At 57.4% G+C, this 22,656-nt stretch overlaps 8 protein-coding genes across 8 annotated transcripts; 4 read left to right on the top strand and 4 right to left on the bottom strand.

Moving 5' to 3' along the window:
• Positions 1–530: 530 nt before the first annotated feature.
• Positions 531–2,737, top strand: ENH_00047620 (putative snoRNA binding domain-containing protein; the record flags this gene model as incomplete). Its single annotated transcript, XM_013581105.1, has 4 exons — positions 531–887; positions 1,452–1,632; positions 2,228–2,445; positions 2,702–2,737. 4 exons carry the CDS (start codon positions 531–533, stop codon positions 2,735–2,737), a joined length of 792 nt encoding a protein of 263 aa, XP_013436559.1.
• A 1,089-nt stretch (positions 2,738–3,826) lies between these two features.
• ENH_00047630 (hypothetical protein, conserved) lies at positions 3,827–6,138 on the bottom strand (the record flags this gene model as incomplete). The annotated part of the gene is made up of 3 exons (XM_013581106.1): positions 3,827–5,241; positions 5,448–5,562; positions 5,857–6,138. The coding sequence occupies 3 exons, from the start codon at positions 6,136–6,138 to the stop codon at positions 3,827–3,829; spliced, it is 1,812 nt and encodes a 603-aa protein (XP_013436560.1).
• Positions 6,139–6,490: 352 nt separating this feature from the next.
• On the top strand, positions 6,491–8,931 carry ENH_00047640 (hypothetical protein, conserved; the record flags this gene model as incomplete). Its single annotated transcript, XM_013581107.1, has 3 exons — positions 6,491–6,495; positions 6,774–8,131; positions 8,537–8,931. The coding sequence occupies 3 exons, from the start codon at positions 6,491–6,493 to the stop codon at positions 8,929–8,931; spliced, it is 1,758 nt and encodes a 585-aa protein (XP_013436561.1).
• Positions 8,932–10,071: 1,140 nt separating this feature from the next.
• On the bottom strand, positions 10,072–11,340 carry ENH_00047650 (hypothetical protein, conserved; the record flags this gene model as incomplete). The annotated part of the gene is made up of 1 exon (XM_013581108.1): positions 10,072–11,340. One exon carries the CDS (start codon positions 11,338–11,340, stop codon positions 10,072–10,074), a length of 1,269 nt encoding a protein of 422 aa, XP_013436562.1.
• A 334-nt stretch (positions 11,341–11,674) lies between these two features.
• Positions 11,675–12,208, bottom strand: ENH_00047660 (hypothetical protein; the record flags this gene model as incomplete). The annotated part of the gene is made up of 1 exon (XM_013581109.1): positions 11,675–12,208. One exon carries the CDS (start codon positions 12,206–12,208, stop codon positions 11,675–11,677), a length of 534 nt encoding a protein of 177 aa, XP_013436563.1.
• A 110-nt stretch (positions 12,209–12,318) lies between these two features.
• On the top strand, positions 12,319–13,551 carry ENH_00047670 (60S ribosomal protein L4, putative; the record flags this gene model as incomplete). Its single annotated transcript, XM_013581110.1, has 1 exon — positions 12,319–13,551. The coding sequence occupies one exon, from the start codon at positions 12,319–12,321 to the stop codon at positions 13,549–13,551; it is 1,233 nt and encodes a 410-aa protein (XP_013436564.1).
• A 1,855-nt stretch (positions 13,552–15,406) lies between these two features.
• On the top strand, positions 15,407–15,940 carry ENH_00047680 (NAC domain containing protein, putative; the record flags this gene model as incomplete). The annotated part of the gene is made up of 1 exon (XM_013581111.1): positions 15,407–15,940. The coding sequence occupies one exon, from the start codon at positions 15,407–15,409 to the stop codon at positions 15,938–15,940; it is 534 nt and encodes a 177-aa protein (XP_013436565.1).
• Positions 15,941–17,915: 1,975 nt separating this feature from the next.
• On the bottom strand, positions 17,916–22,529 carry ENH_00047690 (thioredoxin domain-containing protein, putative; the record flags this gene model as incomplete). Its single annotated transcript, XM_013581112.1, has 12 exons — positions 17,916–18,047; positions 18,518–18,594; positions 18,862–18,955; positions 19,190–19,309; positions 19,513–19,584; positions 19,829–19,900; positions 20,236–20,316; positions 20,522–20,619; positions 20,872–20,969; positions 21,187–21,476; positions 21,691–21,817; positions 22,087–22,529. The coding sequence occupies 12 exons, from the start codon at positions 22,527–22,529 to the stop codon at positions 17,916–17,918; spliced, it is 1,704 nt and encodes a 567-aa protein (XP_013436566.1).
• Positions 22,530–22,656: the final 127 nt, after the last annotated feature.

A 22,656-nucleotide genomic window follows, 5' to 3' on the forward strand; every position in this document is an offset into this window, starting at 1 on the left:
AACCCTAAACCCTAAACCCTAAACCCTAAACCCTAGATCCTAAGCAGTGAACACAAGCCCTGGGTTTGGGCGCTGCGCTGACTGCGCGGCTTCTGACGAAAGTTGGCCGTTTGGAAACCCTCGCCAAGATGCCTGCGCAAAACATCATGGTCAAACCCTAAACCCTAAACCCTAAACCCTAAACCCTAAACCCTAAGCACTGAACACAACCGCAGGGCCTGAGGCTCCGACTCGCAGACCCCGCGCGCAGGCGCTCGGGCTGCGGGGAATCCCCACGCACCCTCAAACCCTCCTAAGCTCTAAACCCTAAACCCTAAACCCTAAACCCTAAACCCTAATCCCTAATGGCGAAGCCCTCGCGTAGAGTTAGAGCCCTGGCTGCGTGTGGGAAGCTTAATGTTGGGGGCGGGGCCGAAGTCCGAAACCCTAGCCAGCAAACCTGAACCCTGCCGCCGCCGCCGCCGCTGCTGCTGCTGCTGCTGCTGCTGCTGCTGCTGCTGCTGCTGCTGCTGCTGCTGCTGCTGCTGCAGCTGGTGGGCGCGCAGAAGCGCAGCAGCCTGTCGCTGTCTTCGAAGGGGGGCGCTGCTGCTGCCTTTGCTTCGCTGCTGAGCTCCAGCGATTTGGTAATGTTAACTCCTTTGCCATTTCGGAAAAGGGCTTTGCGGCTGCTGGCTGGGAAGGTGGCTTTAGCAGCAAGAGTGGACGTTTACGGCAGCAAACCCGCAGCAGCAGCAGCAGCAGCAGCAGCAGCAGCAGCAGCAGCAGCGGGCGGCGACGGCGAGGAGGAAGACGCTGCAGCAAATAACATCAGCCTGGTCGACAACCCGCAGGCCCCCGGAGAAGTCGGAAGGGCACTCAGGGACTTCATCGTCCAGGCCCTCATGAAGGTGCAAACCCTAAACCCTAAACCCTAAACCCTAAACCCTAGGCGAGATTGGCTCGCCGGCCCCCGCAGAAAGCCTCCGCAGCCACGCTTGGCTGCTGGCTCCGTCGCAGCAGCTCTCTAAGGTCCACAGTCCGGGGTTTAGAGCTGGGATCCAGGGCTTAGGGTTTAGGGTTTAGGGTTTGGGGTTTAGGGTTTAGGGTTTAGGGTTTAGGGTTTAGGGCTTAGGGTTTGGGCGAAGCATTCCACGTGTGTTGCTTGCTGCGTCTCGCACCCCCTGAACAGCTGAGGTTTAGGGTCTAGGGTTTAGGTTTGAGGACCCGGGGAGAAGGGCCCGGTCTCCAGGTTTATGGTTCAGGGTTTAGGGTTTAGGGTTTAGGGTTTAGGGTTTAGGGTTTAGGGTTTTACAAGAGCGCTCCGCGGCGCCAGTGAAGAAAACCGGGGGCGGAGGGCGTTAGTATAGCCCATAGGGCTCAGTGCCCCGGGTCGAGGGTTTAGGGTTTAGGGTCCAGGGTCCAGGGTTTAGGGTTTAGGGTTTAGGGTTTAGGGTTTAGGGTTTGCGGTGCAGGCGCAAGAGCCCCCCCCGGCGCCAGTGAAGAAGGCGCTGCCAGCCCCTGAGGACAGAGCGAAGCCGAAGAGGGGGGGAAAGAGGCACCGGAGATTGAAGGAAAAAAGAGAACTTTCGGAAATTCAAAAACAACTAAATAGAGTTAAATTTGGAGAACAGGAAGACACTGTGGGCCTCAAAGGTGACCCAAACCCTAAACCCTAAACCCTAAACCCTAGGCAGAAAAAAACCGCCAAATTTGGGCAGCTGGGGCACTCTCTGGGCCTCAGAACTGACCCAAACCCTAAACCCTAAACCCTAAACCCTAAACCCTAAACCCTAGGCAGAGAAAAGCGGCTAAATAGGGTCAGATTTGGAGAACAGGACACTGTGGGCCTCAGAACTGACCCAAACCCTAAACCCTAAACCCTAAACCCTAGGCAGAGAAAAGCGGCGGAAAACCGCCAAATTTGGGGCCCCGCGGGACTGCCTGGGCCTCAGAAGTGCCCCAAACCCTAAACCCTAAACCCTAAACCCTAAACCCTAGACATCTTGCTCTGCTGCTGCAGCAAAGGGTTTGGGCATGCTGGGGCGCAGCATCGCGAATGGGCGTTTGAAGCTGCAGGCGAAGCAGCAGAAGAAGACGCAGCTCAGTAAACCCTAAACCCTAAACCCTAAACCCTAAACCCTAAACCCTTGAAGGGGTTTATCCCCAGCGAATTCGAAGGAAGGCAGCAGCAAACCCTCGAAGCTGCAGCAGCAAACCGGAAAGCTGCTGCTGGGGCGTGTTGCTGCAGGTGCCCGCCGGCAGCAGCAGCTGCACCCCAAGGGAGTGTCTTCTGCTGCTGCAGCATCTGGCAGCAGCAGCAGCACGGGGTTTGCTTCCTCTCTGAGCTTCACCCCTGTGCAGGGGCTGGAGCTTTGCAACCCTTTGGCTGAGCAGCAGCAGCAGCAGCAGCAGCAGCAGCAGCCGGACTCGCGAGACTACTTCGGGGGAGGAGGCAGATTCACGGCGGTGCGCCTGCTGCTGCTGCTGCTGCTGCTGCTGCTGCTGCTGCTGCTGGGGTTGCTGCTGCCGTCGCTGCTGCTGCCGTTGCTGCTGCTGCTGTTGCTGCTGGGCTCTCTGCTCTGGCCACGGTTGCTGCTGCTGCTTTTGCTTGCTTCTCTAATGCCGTCGCTGCTGCACTTGTTGCTGCTGCTGCCGTCGTAGAAGGTGCTGCTGCTGCTGCAGCTGCCGTTGCTGCTGCTGCTGCTGCTGCTGTTCGCTGCAGGTGGAGCGCAGCAAAGCTGCCGCGCACAAGGCGTAGCGGCGAACCTGCACTTGCTGCTGCTGCTGCTGCTGCTGCTATTTTGTTTGCCTCTGCTGCGTCAGCGTGGAGCTCTCGCGCTAATGACAGCCTAAACCCTAAACCCTAAACCCTAAACCCTAATAACGCCAGACTCCAAAGGGAAGCGGATACGCTGAAGTTTAAGTGCATGCAGATTTGTGGCGAGGATGTTTGCTGCCAGCAGCAGCAGGTGTAGCAGCAGCTGCAGCAGCAGCAGAAACAGTAGCAGCTGCAGCAAGTGTAGCAGCAGCAGCAACTGTAGCAGCAGCAGCAGACGCAGCGGCAGTAGCAGTGGTAACAGCAGAGGTAGTGGCAGCTGCAGCTGAAGCTGTAGCAGCAGCACAAGCTGCAGCAGCAGCAGCAGCCGCAGGAGCAGCACGAGCTGCAGCAGCAGCAGCAGCTGTAGCAGCAGCGGCAGCCACGGCTGTGCCAGCTGCAACAGCACAGGTACAGCTGCAGCAGCAGCTATAGTGCAGCAGCAGCTAAAACTCGAGCGGAAGCAGCAAATGCGCAGCAGCAGCAGCAGCAAATGCGCAGCAGCAGCAGCAAATGCGCAGCAGCAGCAGCAAACAATGCCGGCCTCTAGAGGAGCGAACCAGAAGAAATTATATGGCGAGACAGTTTGCTGCGGCAGCAGCAGCAGCAGCAGCAGCTGCTGCTGCTGCTGCTGCTGCTTTTGCTACACGGTTGGCTCTATTTGGGAAGCAGCAAGACACGCATAGGGCCAGTGAGATGTCGCTTCTCCCCTAAGCAGCTAGCTAGCTAGCCACAGCTAGCTAGCTAGCCGGTTAGCTAGCCAGCTAGCTGGCTAGCTAGCTAGCTAGCCGGTTAGCTAGCCAGCTAGCTGGCTAGCTAGCTAGCTAGATGGCTAGCTTGCTAGCTGGTTAGCTAGCTAGCTGGCTAGCTAGCTAGCTAGCTGGTTAGCTAGCAAGCTAGCTAGGTGGAGCCAGCTAATGTTATAGCCAGCCAGTTAGCTAAGGACAGGTGGCTAGCTAGCTAGCTAGCTAGCCGGCCAGGTAAGGCCAGCTATCTGGCTAGCTAGCTAGCTAGCTAGCCAGCCTGAGCCAGCTAGCTAGGGTACGGGTGAGGTGTTTCTTTTAAAAGATTCGGGGCCCCCTCTGCTGCTGCCCCCAGGGGCCCCTGGGGCCCCCAATATGGACTGGGGGCCCCCACCGCCCCAGGGGCCCCCAAAATCCCGGGGGCCCCCGGGGGCCCCAATACCCCAGGGGCCCCCCAAAACCCAGGGACCCCAGGGGCCCCAGGGGCCCCCAAGGACGCAGGGGCCCCGGGGGCCCCCAAGGGCACTGGGGTCCCGGGGGCCCCCAAGGGCACGGGGGCCCCAGAGGCCCCAGGGGCCCCAGGGGCCCCCAAGACCCCAGGGGCCCCAGGGGGCCCCAGGACCCCAGGGGCCCCGGGGGCTTTGGGGGCCCCTTGGGCCGCTGGGGCTTTAAGGGCCCCTGAGGCCTCGGGGGGCCCCCAGGGGCTCGCCGACATAGCCGCAGGGGGGGGCCCCCAATGGGTACTTGGGGCCCCCGAGGGCCCCTGAGGGGCCCCCTGGAGGGCCCCCTGAGGGGCCCCTTGGGAGACCCCGTGGGGGGCCCCCTGTGCAGGGGGTGGGGGCCCTTTAGGGGGAGTCACAGCCGGTGGGGACTGCGGGGCAGACATTCCTGCTGCTGCTGCTGCTGCTGCTGCTGCTGCTGCTGCTGCAGCAAACTCCGCCTCCTGAGGAGTCTGGTAAAAAGTCTGTTGCTGCAGCGCAGTCGGGGCACTTGTCCCTGCTGCTGCCCGTGTTGCTGCTGCTGTTGGTGCTGCTGCTGCAGTTGGTGCTGCTGCTGCAGCTGGTGCTGCTGCTGCTGCTGCAGTTGGTGCTGCTGCTGCAGTTGGTGCTGCTGGAGCAGTTGGCGCTGCTGCTGCAGTTGGTGCTGCTGGAGCAGTTGGCGTTGCTGCTGCAGTTGGTGCTGCTGCTGCAGTTGCAGCTGCTGCTGCTGGTGCTGCTGCTGCAGCGGGTGCTGCTGCTGCAGCGGGTGCAGCTGCTGCGGCAGGTGTAGCCGCTGCAGCGGGAGTAGCTGCTGCGGTTACTGCTGCTGCTGTTGCTGCGATGTCAGCAGCAGCAGCAGCAGCAGACGTGTCCTGCGAGAAACGCACCCGCGGCTTTGGCGGCGCCTGAGGCGCTGAGCTGCTGCTGCTGCTGCTGCTGCTGCTGCTGCTGCTGCTGCGCTTGGGAGAAGCAGCAGCAACAGGAGTCTCGGGGGCTGCCTTCACAGTAATGTCCGTCTGCGGGCTGTCGGTGATGCTGCTGCTGCTGCTGCTGCTGTGGGGCGGCGACTCGCCTGCTGCTGCTGCTGCTGCTGCTGCGCGCATTTGCGCGTGCAGCAACTGCTGCTGCTGCCGCGCTGCAGCAAGCACGCCCTTGCTTGCTGCTGCTGCTGCTGCAGGGCCTCCTCCCGCCATTGACTGCCAGCCGGGGGAGCCCGAAGTGCGCTCTGCACGCAAACCCTAAACCCTAAACCCTAAACCCTAAACCCTAAACCCTAAACCCTGCACACTGAAAGCCCCCGGCAAGAAAGCAAAACCCTAAACCCTAGCTGAAGTACACGAGCTGCGGGGCTGCGGGGAAGCGACAGCGAGGGTTTGCAGCGCGTCCTAGGGTTTAGGGTTTAGGGTTTAGGGTTTAGGGTTTAGGGTTTACCGAGGAAGGCCTTGGCGTCTCTGAGGGTCACTGTACATACACCCCAGCGCCTGCCGATTACAGCCAAAAGTCGGCCCAGCTGCTCCACGTAGGCCTCAGCCATTTCCGCCACGGCCTGCGCCAAACCCTAAACCCTAAACCCTAAACCCTAAACCCTAAACCCTAAACCCCAAACCCTGGCCCCAGGCAATGAACCCTTGGGAGCCCTTTGAGTCGCCATTTGTTTGGGCACAAGAGAAGGCGGGGCTCGAGAAAACGACCAAAATGGCAAGAAACACTAACTAGGGTTTAGGGTTTAGGGTTTAGGGTTTAGGGTTTGGGGTTTAGAGCTTGCCTCCAAACACTCGGGGGTAGCAGAGGCGTTGGGGTGTAGGCGCTTCAGCAGCCGCTCAACTGTCTCCGGTGTGACCACGGAGATCTTTGCTGCTGCTGCTGCTGGTGCTGCTGCTGTTGCTGCTGCTGCTGTTGCTGCTGCTGCTGTTGCTGCTGCTGCAGCTGCTGCTGCAGGCGCTGTGCCCCCTGCTGCTGTTGCGTCTGCTGCAGGAACACCCGCAAACATCTCTCCTGGTGGGGGAGGCGCAACATCTGCCGCTGCAGGTGCTGCTGCTGCTGCTGCAGCTGCTGCTGCTGCTGCTGCAGCAGCTGCTGCTGCTGCTGCAGGTGCTGCTGCAGCAGGGGCTACCTCACTCATTTCAGGGAGGTAAGCAGCTGGAAAGAGGAAGGCCGCCTGCTGCTGCTGCTGCTGCAGCTTCAACGCAATAGCTGTTGCTGCGGCGACACTCACAGCAGCAGCAGCAGCAGCACTGAAGGCAGCAGTGAGTACTGCTGCAGCGGCAGCTGCTGCTGCTGCTGCTGCTACAGGGCCCCAGGCTAAGGCCTGAACCGCGAAGATGGTCTACTGCTCCATAAGGTAGCTGCAGCAAATTTGCTGCTGCTGCTGCTGCTGCTGTAGCTTTCGGCTGTTCTTGCTGCTGCTCCTCCTGTAACACAGGAGCAGCAGCAGCAGCAGCAGCAGCAGCAGCACAGAGGCAGGCAATCAAGGCATGCCGTGAGACTTCTAACTCACCAAATATTTATGACTTGAAACTAACGCGGGAGCAGCAGCAGCAGCTGCTGCTGCTGATGCCTGGGGCCCCCCTGGGGCTGCGTTTGGCAATGTTCAGTAGCCGCAGCAGCAGCAGCAGCAGCAGCAGCTGCTGCTGCTGCTGCTGTCATTCGCAAGAAAATGGTAATTCGAGTCACAATTGTGGATTATTTTCTTTAGAAGCAGACGAAGCAGCATCCTCGTTGCTGCTGCTGCTGGCGCGCTGCTGCTGCTTGACGCAGCACAGCAGCAGAAGGCGCAGCAACAGCAAGAGCAGCAGCAGCAGCAGCAGCAGCAGCAGCAGCAGCAGCAACTCAAACTGCTGATGTAGAGATATCAGGCGAAGAAGAAAAAGCCAGAGAATTGGGTGAAGGTACTTCAGCGCAGCAGCAGCAGACCGGCAGTAGCCGCAGCAGCAAGTCCGCAGCAGCTGCAGCAGCGCAGCACGAGCAGGTCAGCAGCAGCAGCAGCAGCAACTGCTGCTGCTGCAGATGGAGACAAGGCCGTCTTCGGTGTCTCTTATGGATGACAGAAGACTCATGTGGGGAGTCTCCAGCAGCAGCAGCAGATCGAGCAGCTGCTGCTGCTGTCGTTGCCGCTGGAGCTGCACTGCAGCAGCAGCAGCCACAGCAACAGCAAAACTACGGCGCCCGTTTCGCTGAACTTCATGCAGCAGCAGCAGCTGCAGCAGCAGCAGCAGCAGCAGCAGCAGAACCAGCCGCTGCTGCAGCTGATGACTTCGGCTTAGGGGCGCCGCCCGCTCTGCTTCAGGCTACTGCTGTTGCTGCTGCTGCTGCTGTCCGCAGCAGCAAGAGCAGCAGCAGCCTAGATAGAGAGGGATCACCATGCCCATCCCCTTCGCCTAAGCAGCAGCAGCAGCAGCAGCAACAGCAACAGCAGCAGCAGCAACAACAGCAGCATCAGCAGCAGCAGCAACAGCAGAGCGCTGCTTTCGAAAAGTCGCAGACGCAGTACCTAGGAGCTCATGAGTGTCTGCTGCCCTTGCAGCAGCAGCAGCAGCAGCAACTTCTGCCGCCACTGCAGCAGCAGCCGCTTCTGCTGCAGCAGCAACTTCTGCAGCAGCAAAGGGAGCGCCTCCGGTGTGAGGAGCAGCAGCTGCGGCTGAGGCTGCAGCAGCTGCAGCAAGAGAATGCGGAGCGCTCTGCAGCCGCTGCAGCTGCCACCGCAGCAGCAGCAGCAGCAGCAAGTGCAGCAGGAGAGCAAGCTGACTGGAGCAGCAGCTACTGCAGCACCAGCAACCGAGGCAGCAAGACAGGCCAACGCAGCAGCAGCAGCAGCAGCAGCAGCAGCTCTCCTTCTGTCACGTTGCTGGTGCAGCAACTGGAGCAGCAGGAGCAGCACCTTCGCTTGCTGCGGCGGAACGAACAGCAGCAGCAGCAGCAGCAGCAGCAGCAGCAGCAGCAGCAGCAACGGCAACAGCAGCAGCAAGAGGCTTTAGCTGCTCTAAACCATCAGTGGGAGGTTTCTTCGTGGGGCAGCCGCTGCAGCAGCACCAGTGCAGCAACTTGCTGCTGCGGCCCCACAGCCCCGAGAGCAGATGTGCTGCTGCTGCAGCAGCAGAGCTGCTGCATGCACTGCGGTAGGGGCGGCAGCGTTTGCTTTTTTGACTGCGAGCAGCAGCAGCAGCAGCAGCAGCAGCAGACAGCATGCAGGAGATGCCATAGCCTCTGCCCCACCAGCTGCAGCAGCAGCAGCTGCTGCTGCTGCAGTCATCCAGCCGGTGCTGCCGACCTGGACAGCAGCTGCAGCAACAACTGCAGCAACAACTGCAGCAACAACTGCAGCAACAACTGCAGCAACAACTGCAGCAACAACTGCAGCAGCTTATTGGGGCACTGGCGGCCTTGCTCCGGCTGCTGCTACCCTTGGAGCAGCAGCAGCAGCAGCAGGCTGCACCACTGCAGCAGCAGCAGCAGGTTGCATCACTGCAGCAGCAGCAGTAGGGCCACCGCATGCAGCACGTGTGTCTGCAGCACATCTACAGACCAAGAGCAGCAGCAGCAGCAGCAGCAGCAGCAGCAGCAGCAAGTGCTGCGCGAGTCTCTAAAGGAGTGCCCTGAGTGCCACAAGAGTCTCCTCGTGGAGCTCGTCAGGCGCTGCTCCCCAGAGCAGCAGCAGCAGCACAGCAGCAGCAGCAGCAGCAGCAGCAGCAGCAGCAAGTTCCTGCGGGTGAAGCAGCAGCAGCCGCCGGGCTTCTGCCGCTGCTGGGACCTCGTTAGTGGGGAGACAGCCCTGGCAGCAGCAGATGCTGCAGCACTGCAGCAGCAAACCAGGGAGCGAGACACAGCAGCAGCAGCAGCAGCAGCAGCAGCAGCAGAAAGAGCCCCCTCCCCCTCCGTGTGGACATGGGCACTTCAAAATTTGCTGCTAGATATCTAGTGCAGCAGCAGCAGGTGCTCAACTAGCAGCAGCTGCAGCAGCAGCTGCTGCACTAGCAGCAGCTGCTGCACTAGCAGCAGCTGCTGGTGCTGCTGCACTCGCAGCAGCTGTAGCAGCAGCAGCTGCACTAACCGCAGCAGCTGGTGCTGCTGCACTCGCAGCAGCTGTAGCAGCAGCAGCTGCTGCTGCACTAGCCGCAGCAGCTGGTGCTGCTGCACTCGCAGCAGCTGCAGCAGCTGCTGCACTAGCAGCAGCTGCACCAGTAGAAGCTGCCGCAGCAGCTGGTGCGGCAGCAGCAGCAGCAGCTGCTGCTGCTTCCGCTACGTAGAAGTACGTGTGTGTTCTGGCTAGCTGCTATCAGCTGCCGCAGCTGCTGCTGCTGCTGCCGCAGCAGCAGCAGCAGCAACCCCACGTATGTACGGGACTTCATTCCTTACAAGTTTGGTAGCAGCAGCAGCAGCAGCAGCAGCAGAAACTGCTGCTGCTGCCTTCAAACGAAGCCGCCCGGTACTGCGGGGCGGGGCATCCCGCTGGCTAGCTAGCTAGCTGGCTAGCTAGCTAGCCACGCCGGCCGAGCTACCTAGCAAATTCGCTGGCTAGCTAGCTAGCTAGCTAGCTAGCTAGCTAGCTAGCTAGCTACCTCGCTGGCTAGCTGCCTAGCTAGCCAGCTAGCTAGCCACCTCGGTAGCTAGCCGCCTAGCTAGCCACAAGTAGCAGCTCTCTCGCCCGACCATCAGCTATTCGGTCTTCCAGCTAGCCAGCTAGCTAGCTAGCTAGCTGCACAGCTAGCTAGCTAGCTAGTTAGCTGGCTAGCTGCACAGCTAGCTAGCTAGCTGGGGGCTAGCCCTGCGGCTAGCTGGCTGGCCGTGTAGCTAGCTAGCTGGCTAGCTAGCTAGCTAGCTAGCTGTGTAGCTAGCTGGCTGGCTAGCTAGCTAGCTAGCTAGCTAGCTAGGTGCTGGTCCGGCTGCAAAAATGTGAATTATGAGGGCCCAAAGAATGGGCAGCAAACTGCTGCCTTCACTCTAGGTGTATATACAATACAGTCAAGTACCTGCTGCTGCTGCTGCTGCTGCTGCTGCTGCTGCTGCTGCTGCTGTTGCTGCAGGGGCTGCAGCAGCATATGCGGCGGCACACATGCGCTTACTTTTGACCAGCGATCTGCTGCTGCAGCTGCGCGAGTTGCTGCTTGAGCTGTTCCAGCTGCTGCTGTTGCTGCTCCAGCTGCTGGAGCTGCTGCTTCTGCTGCTGCTGCTGCTGCTGCTGCTGCTGCTGCTCGACGTGGGGCTCCTGTTTGCTGGAGTTTGTTGCTGCCAGCAAGGCACTGAGAACTGCTGCAGTTATGCTTTCGGTGTCTCCTTGCTGCGGCTCTGGCTGCCTGCGGCGCCTGCGCTGCTGCTGCTGCTGCTGCAGCAGCAGCTGCTGCTGCTGCTCCAGCCTGTGTTTGGTTCTCAGGCGCCGGTTTCTCCTCTTGCTGCTGCTGGTGCCCCTGCTGCTGCTGCCTCTGCTGCTGCTGCCTCTGCTGCTGCTGCCTCTGCTGCTGCTGCCCTCCGCGAGCGCCTTGAGTATGGCAGCTAAGATGCTGCCGCCCGCTTGCTTGTCTGCTGCTGCTGCTGCAGCAGCAGCAGCAGCAGCAGCAAACACGAAAGAGAGTCCATTGGCGCAGCGCCGCACTGCAGGATCCGAGAAAGACAGGGTCTCTCCTTTGGACAGCAGCAGCAGCACGTGCTGCAGGTCTTTTGCTGCAGTTGTTTCTGCTGCTGCAGCAGCAAAGCCCTGCGCCTGCTGCAGCACGGATCCGTAGAGTTGCTGCAGCTGCTGCTGCGCCTGCGCGCCTGCTGCTGCCACGGAAGCGGCCAGCGACTGTGTCTGCTGCTCTGCTGCAGCAACAGCAGCAGCAGCAGCAGCAACGCCCCCTCGTGCTGCAGCAGACACGCGGCTCAAGCCCCCCTCAGGCTCAGCAGCAGCAAAGAAGTCTTCTTCTTCATAGTCCAAGTCCTCATCTTCTTGCTGCTGCTCCTGCTGCTCTTCCTGCTGCTGCAGCAGCTGCTGCAGCGGGCCCACGGAGAGCAGCGACTCGGCGAAGGCCTTTCCTGCTGCTTCTGCTGCATCGAGCAGTTTGCTGACGCCCCAGCTGCTGCTGCTGCTGCTGCTGCTGTCCGGGTTGCTGCTGGTGGTTTGCTGCTGCTGCTCCTCCTCCTCTTCCAGCCCTTCTCCAGCAACGAACTCTTCGAAGGACAGGTCAAGGGGCTCTTCATCCTCGAGGTGCTGCTGCTGCTGCTGCTGCTGCTGCTGCTGCTGCTGCTGGGGCCTGAGCCTGTCGCGCTGGCCGCCAGCAGCAGCAGCAGCAGCAGCAGAGGGGCCTCCGCAGCCCAGAGCAGCAGCAACACACACCAGCAGCAAGTGGCGCATTGTCGCCTCCAGTCAACGCAGGTGAGCGGCGGCAGCAGCAGCAGCAGCAGCAGCAGCAGCAGCAGCGGCGGGAAGGTGCAGAGGGGCAGCAGCAGCTGCAGCAGGAAACTGTTTGAGGGGAACTGCAGGGCGGGGAGCAGCAGCTGCTGCTGCTGCTGCAGCGGGGGGCAGGTCTGAATCGACGATCCGCGTCTCCACAAGAGGAGCAGCAGCAGCAGCAGCAGCGGCTCGGCAGCAGCAGCAGCAGCAGCGGGGAAGCAGCAGCAAAAGTTGAAAATGAGTCAAGAGAGTTGTTAACAAGAAAAGAAACAAAGAAAGCACTTTTTCGTAAAGTTTACACTAGGATCGCTCTCAGGTTCTGAGCAGCAGCTGCTGCTGCTGGCGGAGCAGCAGCAGCAGCAGCGCAGCAGCAGCGGCGCGGCAGCAGCAGCGGCGGCTTGAGGGCTGCTGCTGCTGCTGCGGGGCCACCACCCGCAGCAGCAGCAGCAGCTGCTGCTGCAGCAGCAGCAGTGGGTGAGGTTAGGGGCAGCAAATTGCGATTTAAAAAGGGGAAATTTCGTGTTGAAAGGTAAGTTCCGGCTTTTTGGTTTCTGCTGCTGCTGCTGCTGCTGCTCGTGGCCTTGCTGTCTGCGGTGCTGCTGCTGCTGCTGCTCGGGTGGGGATCGGCTGCTGCTCGTGCTGCTGCTGCTGCTGCTGCTGCTGCTGGCTTTCCGTTTTTCCGTTTTGCGAATTGGGTGCGTCTTCCTTCGAAGAGTTGCCTCCAGAAACCGCCGCTGCTGCCGCTGCTGCTGCTGCTGCTGCTGCTGCTGCTGCTGTTGCTGCTGCTGTCGGTAGGGTGCGGGTGCGGCTCCGCTGCTGGTTCCTGCATCCTCCCCCTCTGCTGCTGCTGCTGCTGCTGCTTCGTGTGCTGCAGCAGCGTCGAACTCGCTTCTTCTCCCCCCTCGCAGCAGCAGCAGCAGCAGCAGCAGCAGCAGCAGGATGTCGACAGTGCGTCCTTGCGTGGGGGTCTACGACCTGTCTGGCCGTCGCTGCGGGACCCTCCCCCTCCCCGGAGTGTTTGCTGCAGCAATCCGCCCGGACCTCGTAGCAGCAGCGTGGCGCAGCAGCAGCAGCAGCAGCAGACAGCCCTACGCCGTCAGCAGCAGCGCGGGACGCAGCAGCAGCGCAGCAAGCTGGGGGACTGGCAGAGCCGTCAGCAGAGTCCCCAGAGTCAAAGGCGGCGGCTCCCACCGCTGCGGCCAGGGGGCTTATGGGAATATGTGTAGGGGGGGGGGGCTGTTTGGCCCGACGAGGGTTTGGCGGCGGTGGTGCAGCAGCAGCAGCAGCAGCAGCAGCAGGCGGCACGCGGTTGCTGCTGCGCTTGCTGCTGCTGCAGTGCCGGCGCTGGTTGCTGCTCGGGGGCATAAGGTGGAGGAGGTCAAGGAGCTGCCGCTGGTGGTGGAGCAGCGGGCGCAGCAGCTCAGGAAGACACGGGAAGGTTTGCTGCTGCTGCAGCAGCTGGGACTGCAGCAGGAGCTGCAGCGCGTGCGCTGCAGCAGCAAACTGCGCGCCGGCCGCGGCAAAAGCCGCAGCCGCAGGTTCCGCAGCAAAAGGGGACCTTTGTTGGTTTATGAAGGAGACAAAAGTGTCTCCAGGGCTTTTAGAAACATCCCCGGAGTTGACTGCTGCAGCGTGGAGCGTTTGAGTGTGTTGCTGCTGGCGCCTGGTGGGGTTGTGGGGCGGCTGTGTGTCTTCACTGCTGCTGCGCTGCAGCAGCTGCAGCAGCTCTTCGGAGACCCCGCCAGTCTTGCTGCTGCAGCACGGAAGCAGCAGTACCATTTGCTGCGGCCTTTGCTGCAGAACTGCGACGTGGCCCGCGTGGTCAACAGCGACGAAGTCCAGGCCGTGCTGCGCCCGCAGCAGCAGCAGCAGCAGCAGCAGCAGCAGCAGCAGCGAAGGCGGCAGCACAAGAACCTGCTCACCAACGCAGCCGTGCTGCGCCGCGTCAACCCCGCTGCAGCAAACCTCAAGAGAAACGCCAAGCTGCAGCAGCAAACCGGCAGCAAGCAGCAGCAGCTGCTGCAGCACAAGAAGCAGCAAGTCCGCCTCCACAGAAGGGCCCACCGCAGAGCAGCAAAAGCCTTCATGCAGCAAATCCGAGCTGCCTTCTCAGACACTGCCCAGGCCAACATTGCTGCTGCCAAGCAGCAGCAGCAGCAGCTCCAGGCCTGACGCAGCAGCAGCAGCAGCAGCAGCAGCAGCAGCAGCGGGGGGGGGGGGGGACCAGGACGCCACGCGCAGCAGACCTTGAACCAGGGGCAGCTGCAGCTGCAGCAGCAGCAGCAGCAATCGCAGCAGCAGCAACAGCAGCAGCAGCAGCAGCAGCGGGATGAGCTGCAGCGCGACTTCAACTGTTTCCACAAACACTGAGCAAAGCTAATTGCACTGCTGCTGCAGCACGTGCTGCTGCAGCACGTGCTGCTGCAGCAGAGACCGACAGAAGCTGCTGCTGCTGCTGCTGCTGCTGCTGACGCGGGTTTGTTACCGTCGGGGCAGCAGCAGCAACTCTTCCTGCTGCTCTGCTGCAGTTGCTTTGCTGCTGCAGTGCTTCTCCTTGCTGCTGCGCTTCACAAAACTCCAAAGCTAATCCTAAGCTGCCCACGCGCTTTGAGGCCCCAGGCCCCCACAAACTCTAAACCCTAAACCCTAATTCGTGGTTTATTTCCCCAGCAGCAGCAGCTGAGCTACCACTACTTCTGGCAGCAGCAGTGCTGCAGCAGTCTAGCTAGCTGTTGAATTGGTCTTTTCAATTGAAAATATTATTTTTAATTTAATTTATTTTAATTAAATAATTCATAAATAAGTTTAAAAAGAATATTTAATTCTGGCGGAGCGAAACTGGAGAGAAACGGTCCCGAGCCACGGGGTGTACGTACATGTACACCCGCCTCATCTGTACGTACACCCGAACTTCTTGGCAAGTGCGCCGTTTGGGGTCTAAATGGCACTAAATTGGACTTATTTGGTGCCAGAAATGCCACAATTTGATTTATTTGCTGCTAGAAATGGCATTTTTTGTTTTATTTGCTGCCAGAAATGGCATAATTCCGTTTTCTGGAGTTCAGGAGCCCGCGGCGCCGGGGTGTACAGACAGCTCGATCTTCAGAGACGCGGGGAGAAAACGGCAGCTGGACTGCGACTTTAAATGCATTTTTGACATTTATTTGAATTTAATTGAATTAAAAACGCAATTTAATCCATTATTCCTATTTATTCTGCTGCTGCTGCTGCACAGAGCACCCCGGCAGCCCCCAGGAAGCGAGAGCAGCAGCCGGCGGTGTCTGCTGCTGCAGCATTTGCTGCTGCTGCATTATGAATTTTTACTTAAAGCTGTTTGTTCCCTTTTGCTTGCTGCAGTTGCAGCCTGCTGCTGCTGCTGCTGCTGTGCTGCAGCACAACCACCACCACCACCTGCAGCAGCAGCAGCAGCAGCAGCTGCTGCTGCTGTGGGGTGGCTGCTGCGTGGAGTGTGCGCGTTTGGTTGCTGCTGCAGCGTGTCTGCCTCTGGAGAGCCAAAAGAGTTGAATTTGCTGCTTAAAAAGAAATAATTAGCAGCAGCAGCAGCAGCAGGGGAGTTGAGCTGGGAGGAGCAGCAGCAGCAGCAGCCCTGCACATTGCAGCAGCGGCCGCGGAGCTGCAGCAGCAGTCGCCCCACGCGCGCTGCTGCTGCTGCTGCTGCTGCTGCGCTGCTGCGCTTCTGGGTGCTGCAGCAGGACGTGGGTGTTTTTGCTGGCGAAGAAGCAAGTGGTTGAAAGCTGGTTTGCAGTTTGTTTTGTCTGCTGCTGCTGCTGCTGCTCGTGGTGCTGCTGCGCCGCTGCTGCTGCAGTCCCGCCGCCGCTGCTGCTGCTGCTGCTGCTGCTGCTGCTGCAGGGTTTCCAGCAGCAGCGCCAGTGTGGGTATCTCGCGCCGTTAGCTGCAGCAGCAGCAGCCGCTGCTGCTCGAGCCGACGGAGCCCCCGGCCGCCGCCGCTGCCGCCGCTGCTGCTGCTGCTGCTGCTGCTGCTGCTGCTGCTGCTGCTGCTGCTGCAATGACGATGGAGGAAGAAGTGAGTCCTGCTGTTGCTGCTGCGCGGGCGAAGCTGCGGGAACGACTGCAGCAGACGCAGCAGCTGGGGGGCAAAGGAACAGCAAGAAGGAAAGCAGCAAAGAGCCACCGGTCTGCTGCTGGCGAAGACAAGCGGCTGCAGCAAGCAGCAAAACGCGTCGGTGCTGCTGCTGTCTTCGGGATCGAAGAAGCTTATTTGCTGCGCAAAGATGCAACGGGACTTTTCTTTAAATCCCCCAAAGTTCTTGCTGCTCCAGCAGCAAACACTTACATTCTTTCGGGGGCTGTGGAGGAGAAGCAGCAGCTGGAGCCGCTGCTGCATGCGCGCGGCGCAGCAGCAGCAGCAGCAGCAGCAGCAGACGCGCCCGCTGTCACTTCCGAGATGCTCAAACACCTGCAGCAGCAAGTCCAGAAGTTCAGCAAACAAAACCAGCAGCAGCAGCAGCAGCAGCAGCAGCAAACCGACGACGACGTACCCGACCTCGTCCAAAACTTCGAGGAAGTCTCCAAGCAGTAAACCCCACAACAGCAGCAGCAGCAGCAGCAGCAGCAGCAGCACCAGCAGCAGCAGCGGCGGCGGCGGCGGCGCTGCTGCTGCAGCTGCAGCTGCTGCTGCAGCAGCTGCTGCAGCGGGGCGCAGCAACGAACTGGGTGACACGTGAAGCTGGAGGAACAGCTACAACTGCAGCAGCAAACCGTGCTGCAGCAGCAGCAGCAGCCACTGCAGCAGCGGCTGCTGCTGCTGCTGCGGCAGCACGATACTTTGCCGCATAGACTGAGCAAACTTTGTATTTTGCTGCGAGTGGTTGCTGATGGCGTCCAGACGCAGCAGCAGCAACAGCAGCAGCAGCAGCAGCTGCTGCTGCTGCTGCTGCAGCTGCTGCAGCTGCTGCTGAGTGTAGAGAGAGTGGTCTTGCTGGACACTAGATTAGGGTTTAGGAAGTAGCCAGGGTTTAGCGCCATTCAGGATGAATACTGCCAAATTAGGGTTTAGGGTTTAGCCCCAAATTAGGGTTTAGGGTTTAGCCCCAAATTAGGGTTTATAGTTTAGCGCTTGAGAAGGGTATGAACTGTAGGGAGGCGCTGCTTTACTGCGCGAGTTCCTAAACCCTAGGGTACCTAAACCCTAAACCCTAAATGAGCGGATAGCGCAGGGCCAGGAGAGCAGGAAATCAAATAAATAGTTTATTTGAGGCCTAGACAGTGTGGGGGCACTCAGCAGCAGCAGCAGCAGCAGCAGCAGCAGCGCTGTTGCTGCTGCTGCTCCGCAGCCAAATACAGCAGCTGCTGCTGCTGTAGGTAGCTGCACTGCTGCTGCTGCTGCTGCTGCCCCGCAAAAAAAGCAGTAGCGGCACGAACATACGCTGCTGCTGTTGCTGCAGCAGCAGCAGCAGCACAAAAAGCTGCAGCAGCAGCAGCAGCACAAAAAGCTGCAGCAGCAGCAGCAGCAGCTACGGGCCGTCTCCCTGTTTTGCGGCCATTGCGGCAGCAAACAATGAGAGTTTGAAAAAGACATTTTTGTTTTTACTTTTTATTTATTCAGTGGAAAGTTCCAAAACCCTAAACCCTAAACCCTAAACCCTCAGGCAATTCGAGATAAGAAATGTCTACTTGTACATTTCAACAAAAAACGCGAAAACGGCTTTTTAGGGTTTAGGGTTTAGGGTTTAGGGTTTAGGGTTTGGCTCACAAGTCCTCGTGGGGCTGCAGCGTTGTTTGGGAAACTACAAACTGAAAAAGAGAGTTTACATTTCGAGGCCCCGTGTAGACAATGGGCACTTTAGGGTTTAGGGTTTCGCTAGGGTTTAGGGTTTCGCTAGGGTTTAGGGTTTCGCTAGGGTTTAGGGTTTCGCTAGGGTTTAGGGTTTCGCTAGGGTTTAGAGCCTTCGGCGGAGCCTTCCCAAAGAATACTACAACGGGATAGCCGTGGCTGCTGACCACGTCAGGGTCTATGGCCACCCCTTCTGCTGCTGCTGCTGCTGCTGCTGCTGCTGCTGCTGCTGCTGCTGGGTCTGCTGCTGCTGCTGAGTCTGCAGCAGCAGCAGCAGCAGCAGCAGCAACAGTCAAACCTGGTATGTCATTTTCTGTTCCTTCCACTCGCGCCAGCAGCAGCGACTCCTCGTTTGCGAGCCGCATGGCAAGCTGCAACACAAACCCCAAACCCTAAACCCTAAACCCTAAACCCTAAACCCTCGCGAGTAACGGGCCAACTTGCTGACAATTTCGATAAGCAGGTGAGGAGGGTTTGGCAATTAGGGTTTAGAATTTGGCTGCAGTTTAGGGTTTGGCTAGGGTTTAGGACTCAGCTAGGGTTTAGGGTTTGGCTGGGGTTTGTCTAGGGTTTAGGGTTTGACTAGGGTTTAGGGTTTGGCTAGGGTTTAGCATCTCCGCGTCTCTCCTGGCCTTCCGGGGCCGCGGCGCCGCCGCTGCTGCCGAGGGTTTAGGGTTTAGCCACAACTAGGCCTGGGGCCTTAGGGTTTAGGGTTTAGGGTTTAGGGTTTAGGAACCTCTTCAAATACTGGCATGAAGATGGCGCTGTGGGGACAAGAGGAACTGTAGATCAGCAGCAAAACATCTTTGTTGGATTCCAAAACCACCGACTTGAAACGCGAAGCCACCAGCTCCTGCGGGCCCAAACCCTAAACCCTAAACCCTAAACCCTAAACCCTAAACCCTAAACCCTAAGCCCTGAACCCTAGACCCTGAGCGCTTAACCCGGGCACGCCCAGGGCCCCCTAAACACTGGGGCATCGAAACCCTAAACCCTAAACCCTAAACCCTAGAATTCTAGGAACAGAGAACAAACTGCAAACCCTCATAAACCCCAAACCCTTACGTACACCTAGTAGACCCTAAGCCCCCCCAAACCCTAAACCCTCCTAAACCCTAAACCCTTAGAAACCCCGAACCCTCCCAAACTCTAGCCCCTCCAAAATTCAAACCATACAAAGAGCTGAAACCCCAAAACCCTGAACCCCAAACCCTAGGCCCTCCCAAACCCTAAACCCTCTCAAACCCCAAATCCTCTCAAACCCTAAACCCTCTCAAACCCCAAGTCCTCTCAAACCCTAAACCCTCTCAAACCCTCGCTCACGTAGACAGGCCCTTTTTGCACTTTCGGGGGTTTCGCGGACTTGTAGTAGGGTTTGAGTTTTCCTTCTTTGAACTTGGCTGCAGCGCACAAGGAACCCACGCACCGCAAACCCTTTTTTAGGGTTTGGCCGCCTAGGGTTTAGGGTTTAGGGGAGGCAAAAGAGAAGCAGCGGGGCGGCGAGCTCCGGACTTGTTCCCTTATTCTCGTCCATTTTTCCTTTTGCAATTTATTTTAATTAATTATTATTTATTTATTTTAATTTATTTATTTTAATTTATTTATTTTAATTTATTTATTTTAATTAATTAATTAATTAATTAATTTATTTATTTGTTGGCTCCTACTGAGGCACTCAAGAATTGTCTTTTTGCTTTCGGCATTTCCGCAAACAAATTTCGTCAGCTTCTTTGGGTCGTCTATGGCGCGAACAATTACAACCTAAATAAATAAATAAATAAATAAATAAAAATAAATAAATAAATAAATAATAAAAATAAATAAATAAATAAATAAATAAATAAATAAATAAATAAATAAATAAATGATAAATAGTTCATTAGCTCGTTGGGCGTTTAAAAAGCGGCGTTGGGAGGCGCGAGCAGCGGCACAAAACGATACCTGAACCCTAAACCCTAAACCCTAAACCCTAAACCCTAAACCCTAAACCCTAACCTGGGGTTTTGCAGTTTCTTCAATTCCCAAGTAGCTCATTGCGCGCAGTTGCAAAGTAGAAGGAATGACAGCCGAGCAGAACAAAACTGATTTGTCGAAGGCAGCAGCAGCCTCTGCGAACTGCACCACAAACCCTAAACCCTAAACCCTAAACCCTAAACCCTAAACCCTAAACCCTAAACCCTAGGCGCGGCGGAAGAGTTAATCTCAGGTGTACGTACACTGCAATTTTTTGTGCCAAAGCCCTAAACCCTCGCAAACCCAAAACTCTAAACCCTAAACCCTAAACCCTAAACCCTAAACCCTAAACCCGAATGACGAACCGCAAAGTCCTCAGAAATAGCGGGCTCAGAGCCGCCAAAGAGGAACACGACAGGACGCAGTTCAGTAAAAATCTGCGCAATCAAACCCTAAACCCTAAACCCTAAACCCTAAACCCTAAACCCTAAACCCTTGAGGCTTCACAGTTGAAGCAAAACCCCTCCCATGCACAAACCACACTTTGTGGCGCCCAGGCTGCGGCATCCCAGAATAGCTCGACTTCTAAACCCTGAACCCCAAACCCTAAACCCTGAACCCCAAACCCTAAACCCTAAACCCTTAACCCTAAACCCTAAACCCTAAACCCTAGCTGCTCACCGAGGCAGCCGTGAGGCTGGTTAAGCTGACAACGGCGGGCGTCTCTTCTTCCAGGGCTTCGATCAAACGGCGCTGAAGCACAGTCCCAAACCCTAAACCCTAAACCCTAAACCCTAAACCCTAAACCCTAAACCCGAAACCCTAATCCCGAAACCCTAAACCCTCATGAATCAAGCGAAGTGCTGTGAAGACGCGGAATGGCGCTGGGAAAGAGGAATGCCTTTGCGGCCCAAAACCCCAAACCCTAAACCCCAAACCCTAAACCCTAAACTCTAAAACTCTAAATACTAAACCCTAAACCCTAAACACCAAACAAACCATAAACCCTAAACCCTAAACCCTAAACCCTAAACCCTAAACCCTAAACCCTAAACCCTAGAAGAGGGAAAAAGAGGAAAAAGGCTCACTTGTTCTTCTCTGTCTTCACTCAGAGAAAATTCTTTGCGGAAACCCTTGGGCTTCAGCAACAGCTGGCAGGGAGGCTCCACCTGCACAAACCCTAAACCCTAAACCCTAAACCCTAAACCCTAAACCCTAAACCCTCAACCCTCGACTCAAACCCTTGAGCACCGCCGTGTGCAGGTGCCGCATCCCTTGGGTCCATAAACCTCTGTGCAGCCTGCGAGCGCTCGCTGCAGAAACAGCAGCAAGGGTTTAGGGTTTAGGGTTTAGGGTTTAGGGTTTAGGGTTTACATTGAAGGCCGCAGCCAAAGTCGGGTCATAAACGTCCACAATCGGCAGCCGAGTCGAAGCCACAGAAACCGCCGAAGGCACAGGGTTTATGTCAGCAGCTGCAGCATGCAAACCCTAAACCCTAAACCCTAAACCCTAAAGCCGAAGCCCTAAACCCTAAACCCTAAACCCTAAAGCCGAAACCCTAAACACTAAACTCTAAACGCCATTACAAGAAAGGCAGCCCTTCTTGAAGCGCACAGCTCCGCCGCGGCTGGAGAAAGCAAAACCCTAAACCCTAAACCCTAAGTCCTGAAGCCTAGAGCCAGAATTTAAACCCCAAACCCTAAACCCTAAACCCTAAACCCTACGTTTTTCGAAAAAGCGAAGTAGCGTCTGGGGAAACTCGAAGAGGAGCTCATCCAAAAAGGTTTTGTTCGGGGCCCGCAGAGAGGTGGGATAAGCAAGCCTGAAGGGACATAAACCCTAAACCCTAAACCCTAAACCCTAAACCCTAAACCCTAACCCTTGAGTCTGCGTTCTCTTTCCCAAACCCTAAACCCTAAACAGTGTTCCAGGAGATAACAGCGGGTAGGGGAAAGGCGTGTGCCGTCTCTAGAGGTGGCCCCTGACGTATAGGCCTAAATCGAGGGTTTAGGGTTTAGGGTTTAGGGTTTAGGGTTTACTTGATGATTTGGAGTTTGATTTCTTCCTCTGTTGAGTTTTCAGGGAGAAAAAGCGTCATGTATTCTCCCTCTGGCTGCTCCGCAGCTGCTGCTGCTGCTGGCTCCCCTGCTGCTGCTGCTGCTGGCTCTGCTGCTGCTGCTGCTGCTGGACCGTCTCCTGCTGCTGCTGCTGCTGCTGCTGCTGCTGCTGCTGGCAAGTGCTGCTCATATCGCAGATACATCTCACAGGCGTTTTTGTCCCCGTAGCGCACCCCCCGCCTTTGGCCAGACCCTTCGGCTTTCCGCAAGACCTGCGCAAACCCTAAACCCTAAACCCTAAACCCTAAACCCTAAACCCTAAACCCTAGAGTGCAAACCCTGGACCCGGCCCCCGGGTTGGGGCAGCTGCTGAGTGAAGTGCGAAGGGTTTAGGGTTTGCGCGCGGCCAGCAGCCTGTGGAGCCTGGGGCGCAGACCAAGGGCTTAGGGTTTAGGGTTTAGGGTTTAGGGTTTAGGGTTTAGGGACTTTGGCAAATAAAACCCTCGGCTGCAGCTGAGACAGCCGAAAGAAGGCTCGAGCAACTCCGAAGAAAGTGGCGAAGACATCTGAGGTGTCTGTACACCTCGAGTCGCCCAGCAGCACCAACGCAGTCCTGAAAATTGAAAGTTGAAAAGTAAAATCAAATTTTAATTAAAACTCTTTATTTATTTATTTATTTATTTATTTATTTATTTATTTATTTATTTATTTATTTATTTATTTATTATTTATTTATTTATTTATTTATTTATTTTAATTGTCATTAAATAAAGCGCGATTAGCTGTTTAATTTCCAGGCGCTCACGCCTTCTAGAACGGGCACAGCAGCTACTCCCAATTAGGGTTTAGGGTTTAGGGTTTAGGGTTTAGGGTTTGTCTTACGGCCGCTTCTCGAGGGCCAGATTGAGGGCCTCTTCTGTGAGCTCCACATAGACGCCAGATGCGTTGGGGTCTGCTGCTGCTGCTGCGTCTGCTGCTGCTGCTGTGTCTGCTGCTGCTGCTGTGTCTGTTGCTGCTGCTGCTGTGTCTGCTGCTGCTGCTTTTGTGTCTGCTGCTGCTGCTTTTGTGTCTGCTGCTGCTGCTGCTGTGTCTGCTGCTGCCGCTGCTGTGTCTGCTGCTGCTGCTGCTGCTGGCTCGTCTACTGCAGCAGAAAGGGGCCCTTGGAAGTAAGAAAGTTCCTGCTGCAGCCAGGCGAAGGCGGGGCAGCTCTGAGGCTTAGGTGTCTGTACACCTTGTTGGCTGGCTGCAGCAGCAGCAGCAGCAGCAGCTGTTGCTGCTGCTGCAGCAAACAGCAGCAGCAGCAGCCACGGAAGGGCGCGCTTCATTGCTGCAGGGCCTCTGTGGGGTTCACTGGGCGGCGGGTTTCGGGTGTATAGGCAGCTGGTGTACATACACCCCAAGCCAGGCCAAACCCTGACACGAGTCAGCTCTTTTTGACTTATTTTACTTTTA

The sequence above is a fragment of the Eimeria necatrix genome, genomic scaffold, assembly GCF_000499385.1.
Source record: "Eimeria necatrix Houghton genomic scaffold, Enh_scaff368, whole genome shotgun sequence".
NCBI classification, from domain to species: Eukaryota; Apicomplexa; class Conoidasida; order Eucoccidiorida; family Eimeriidae; genus Eimeria; species Eimeria necatrix.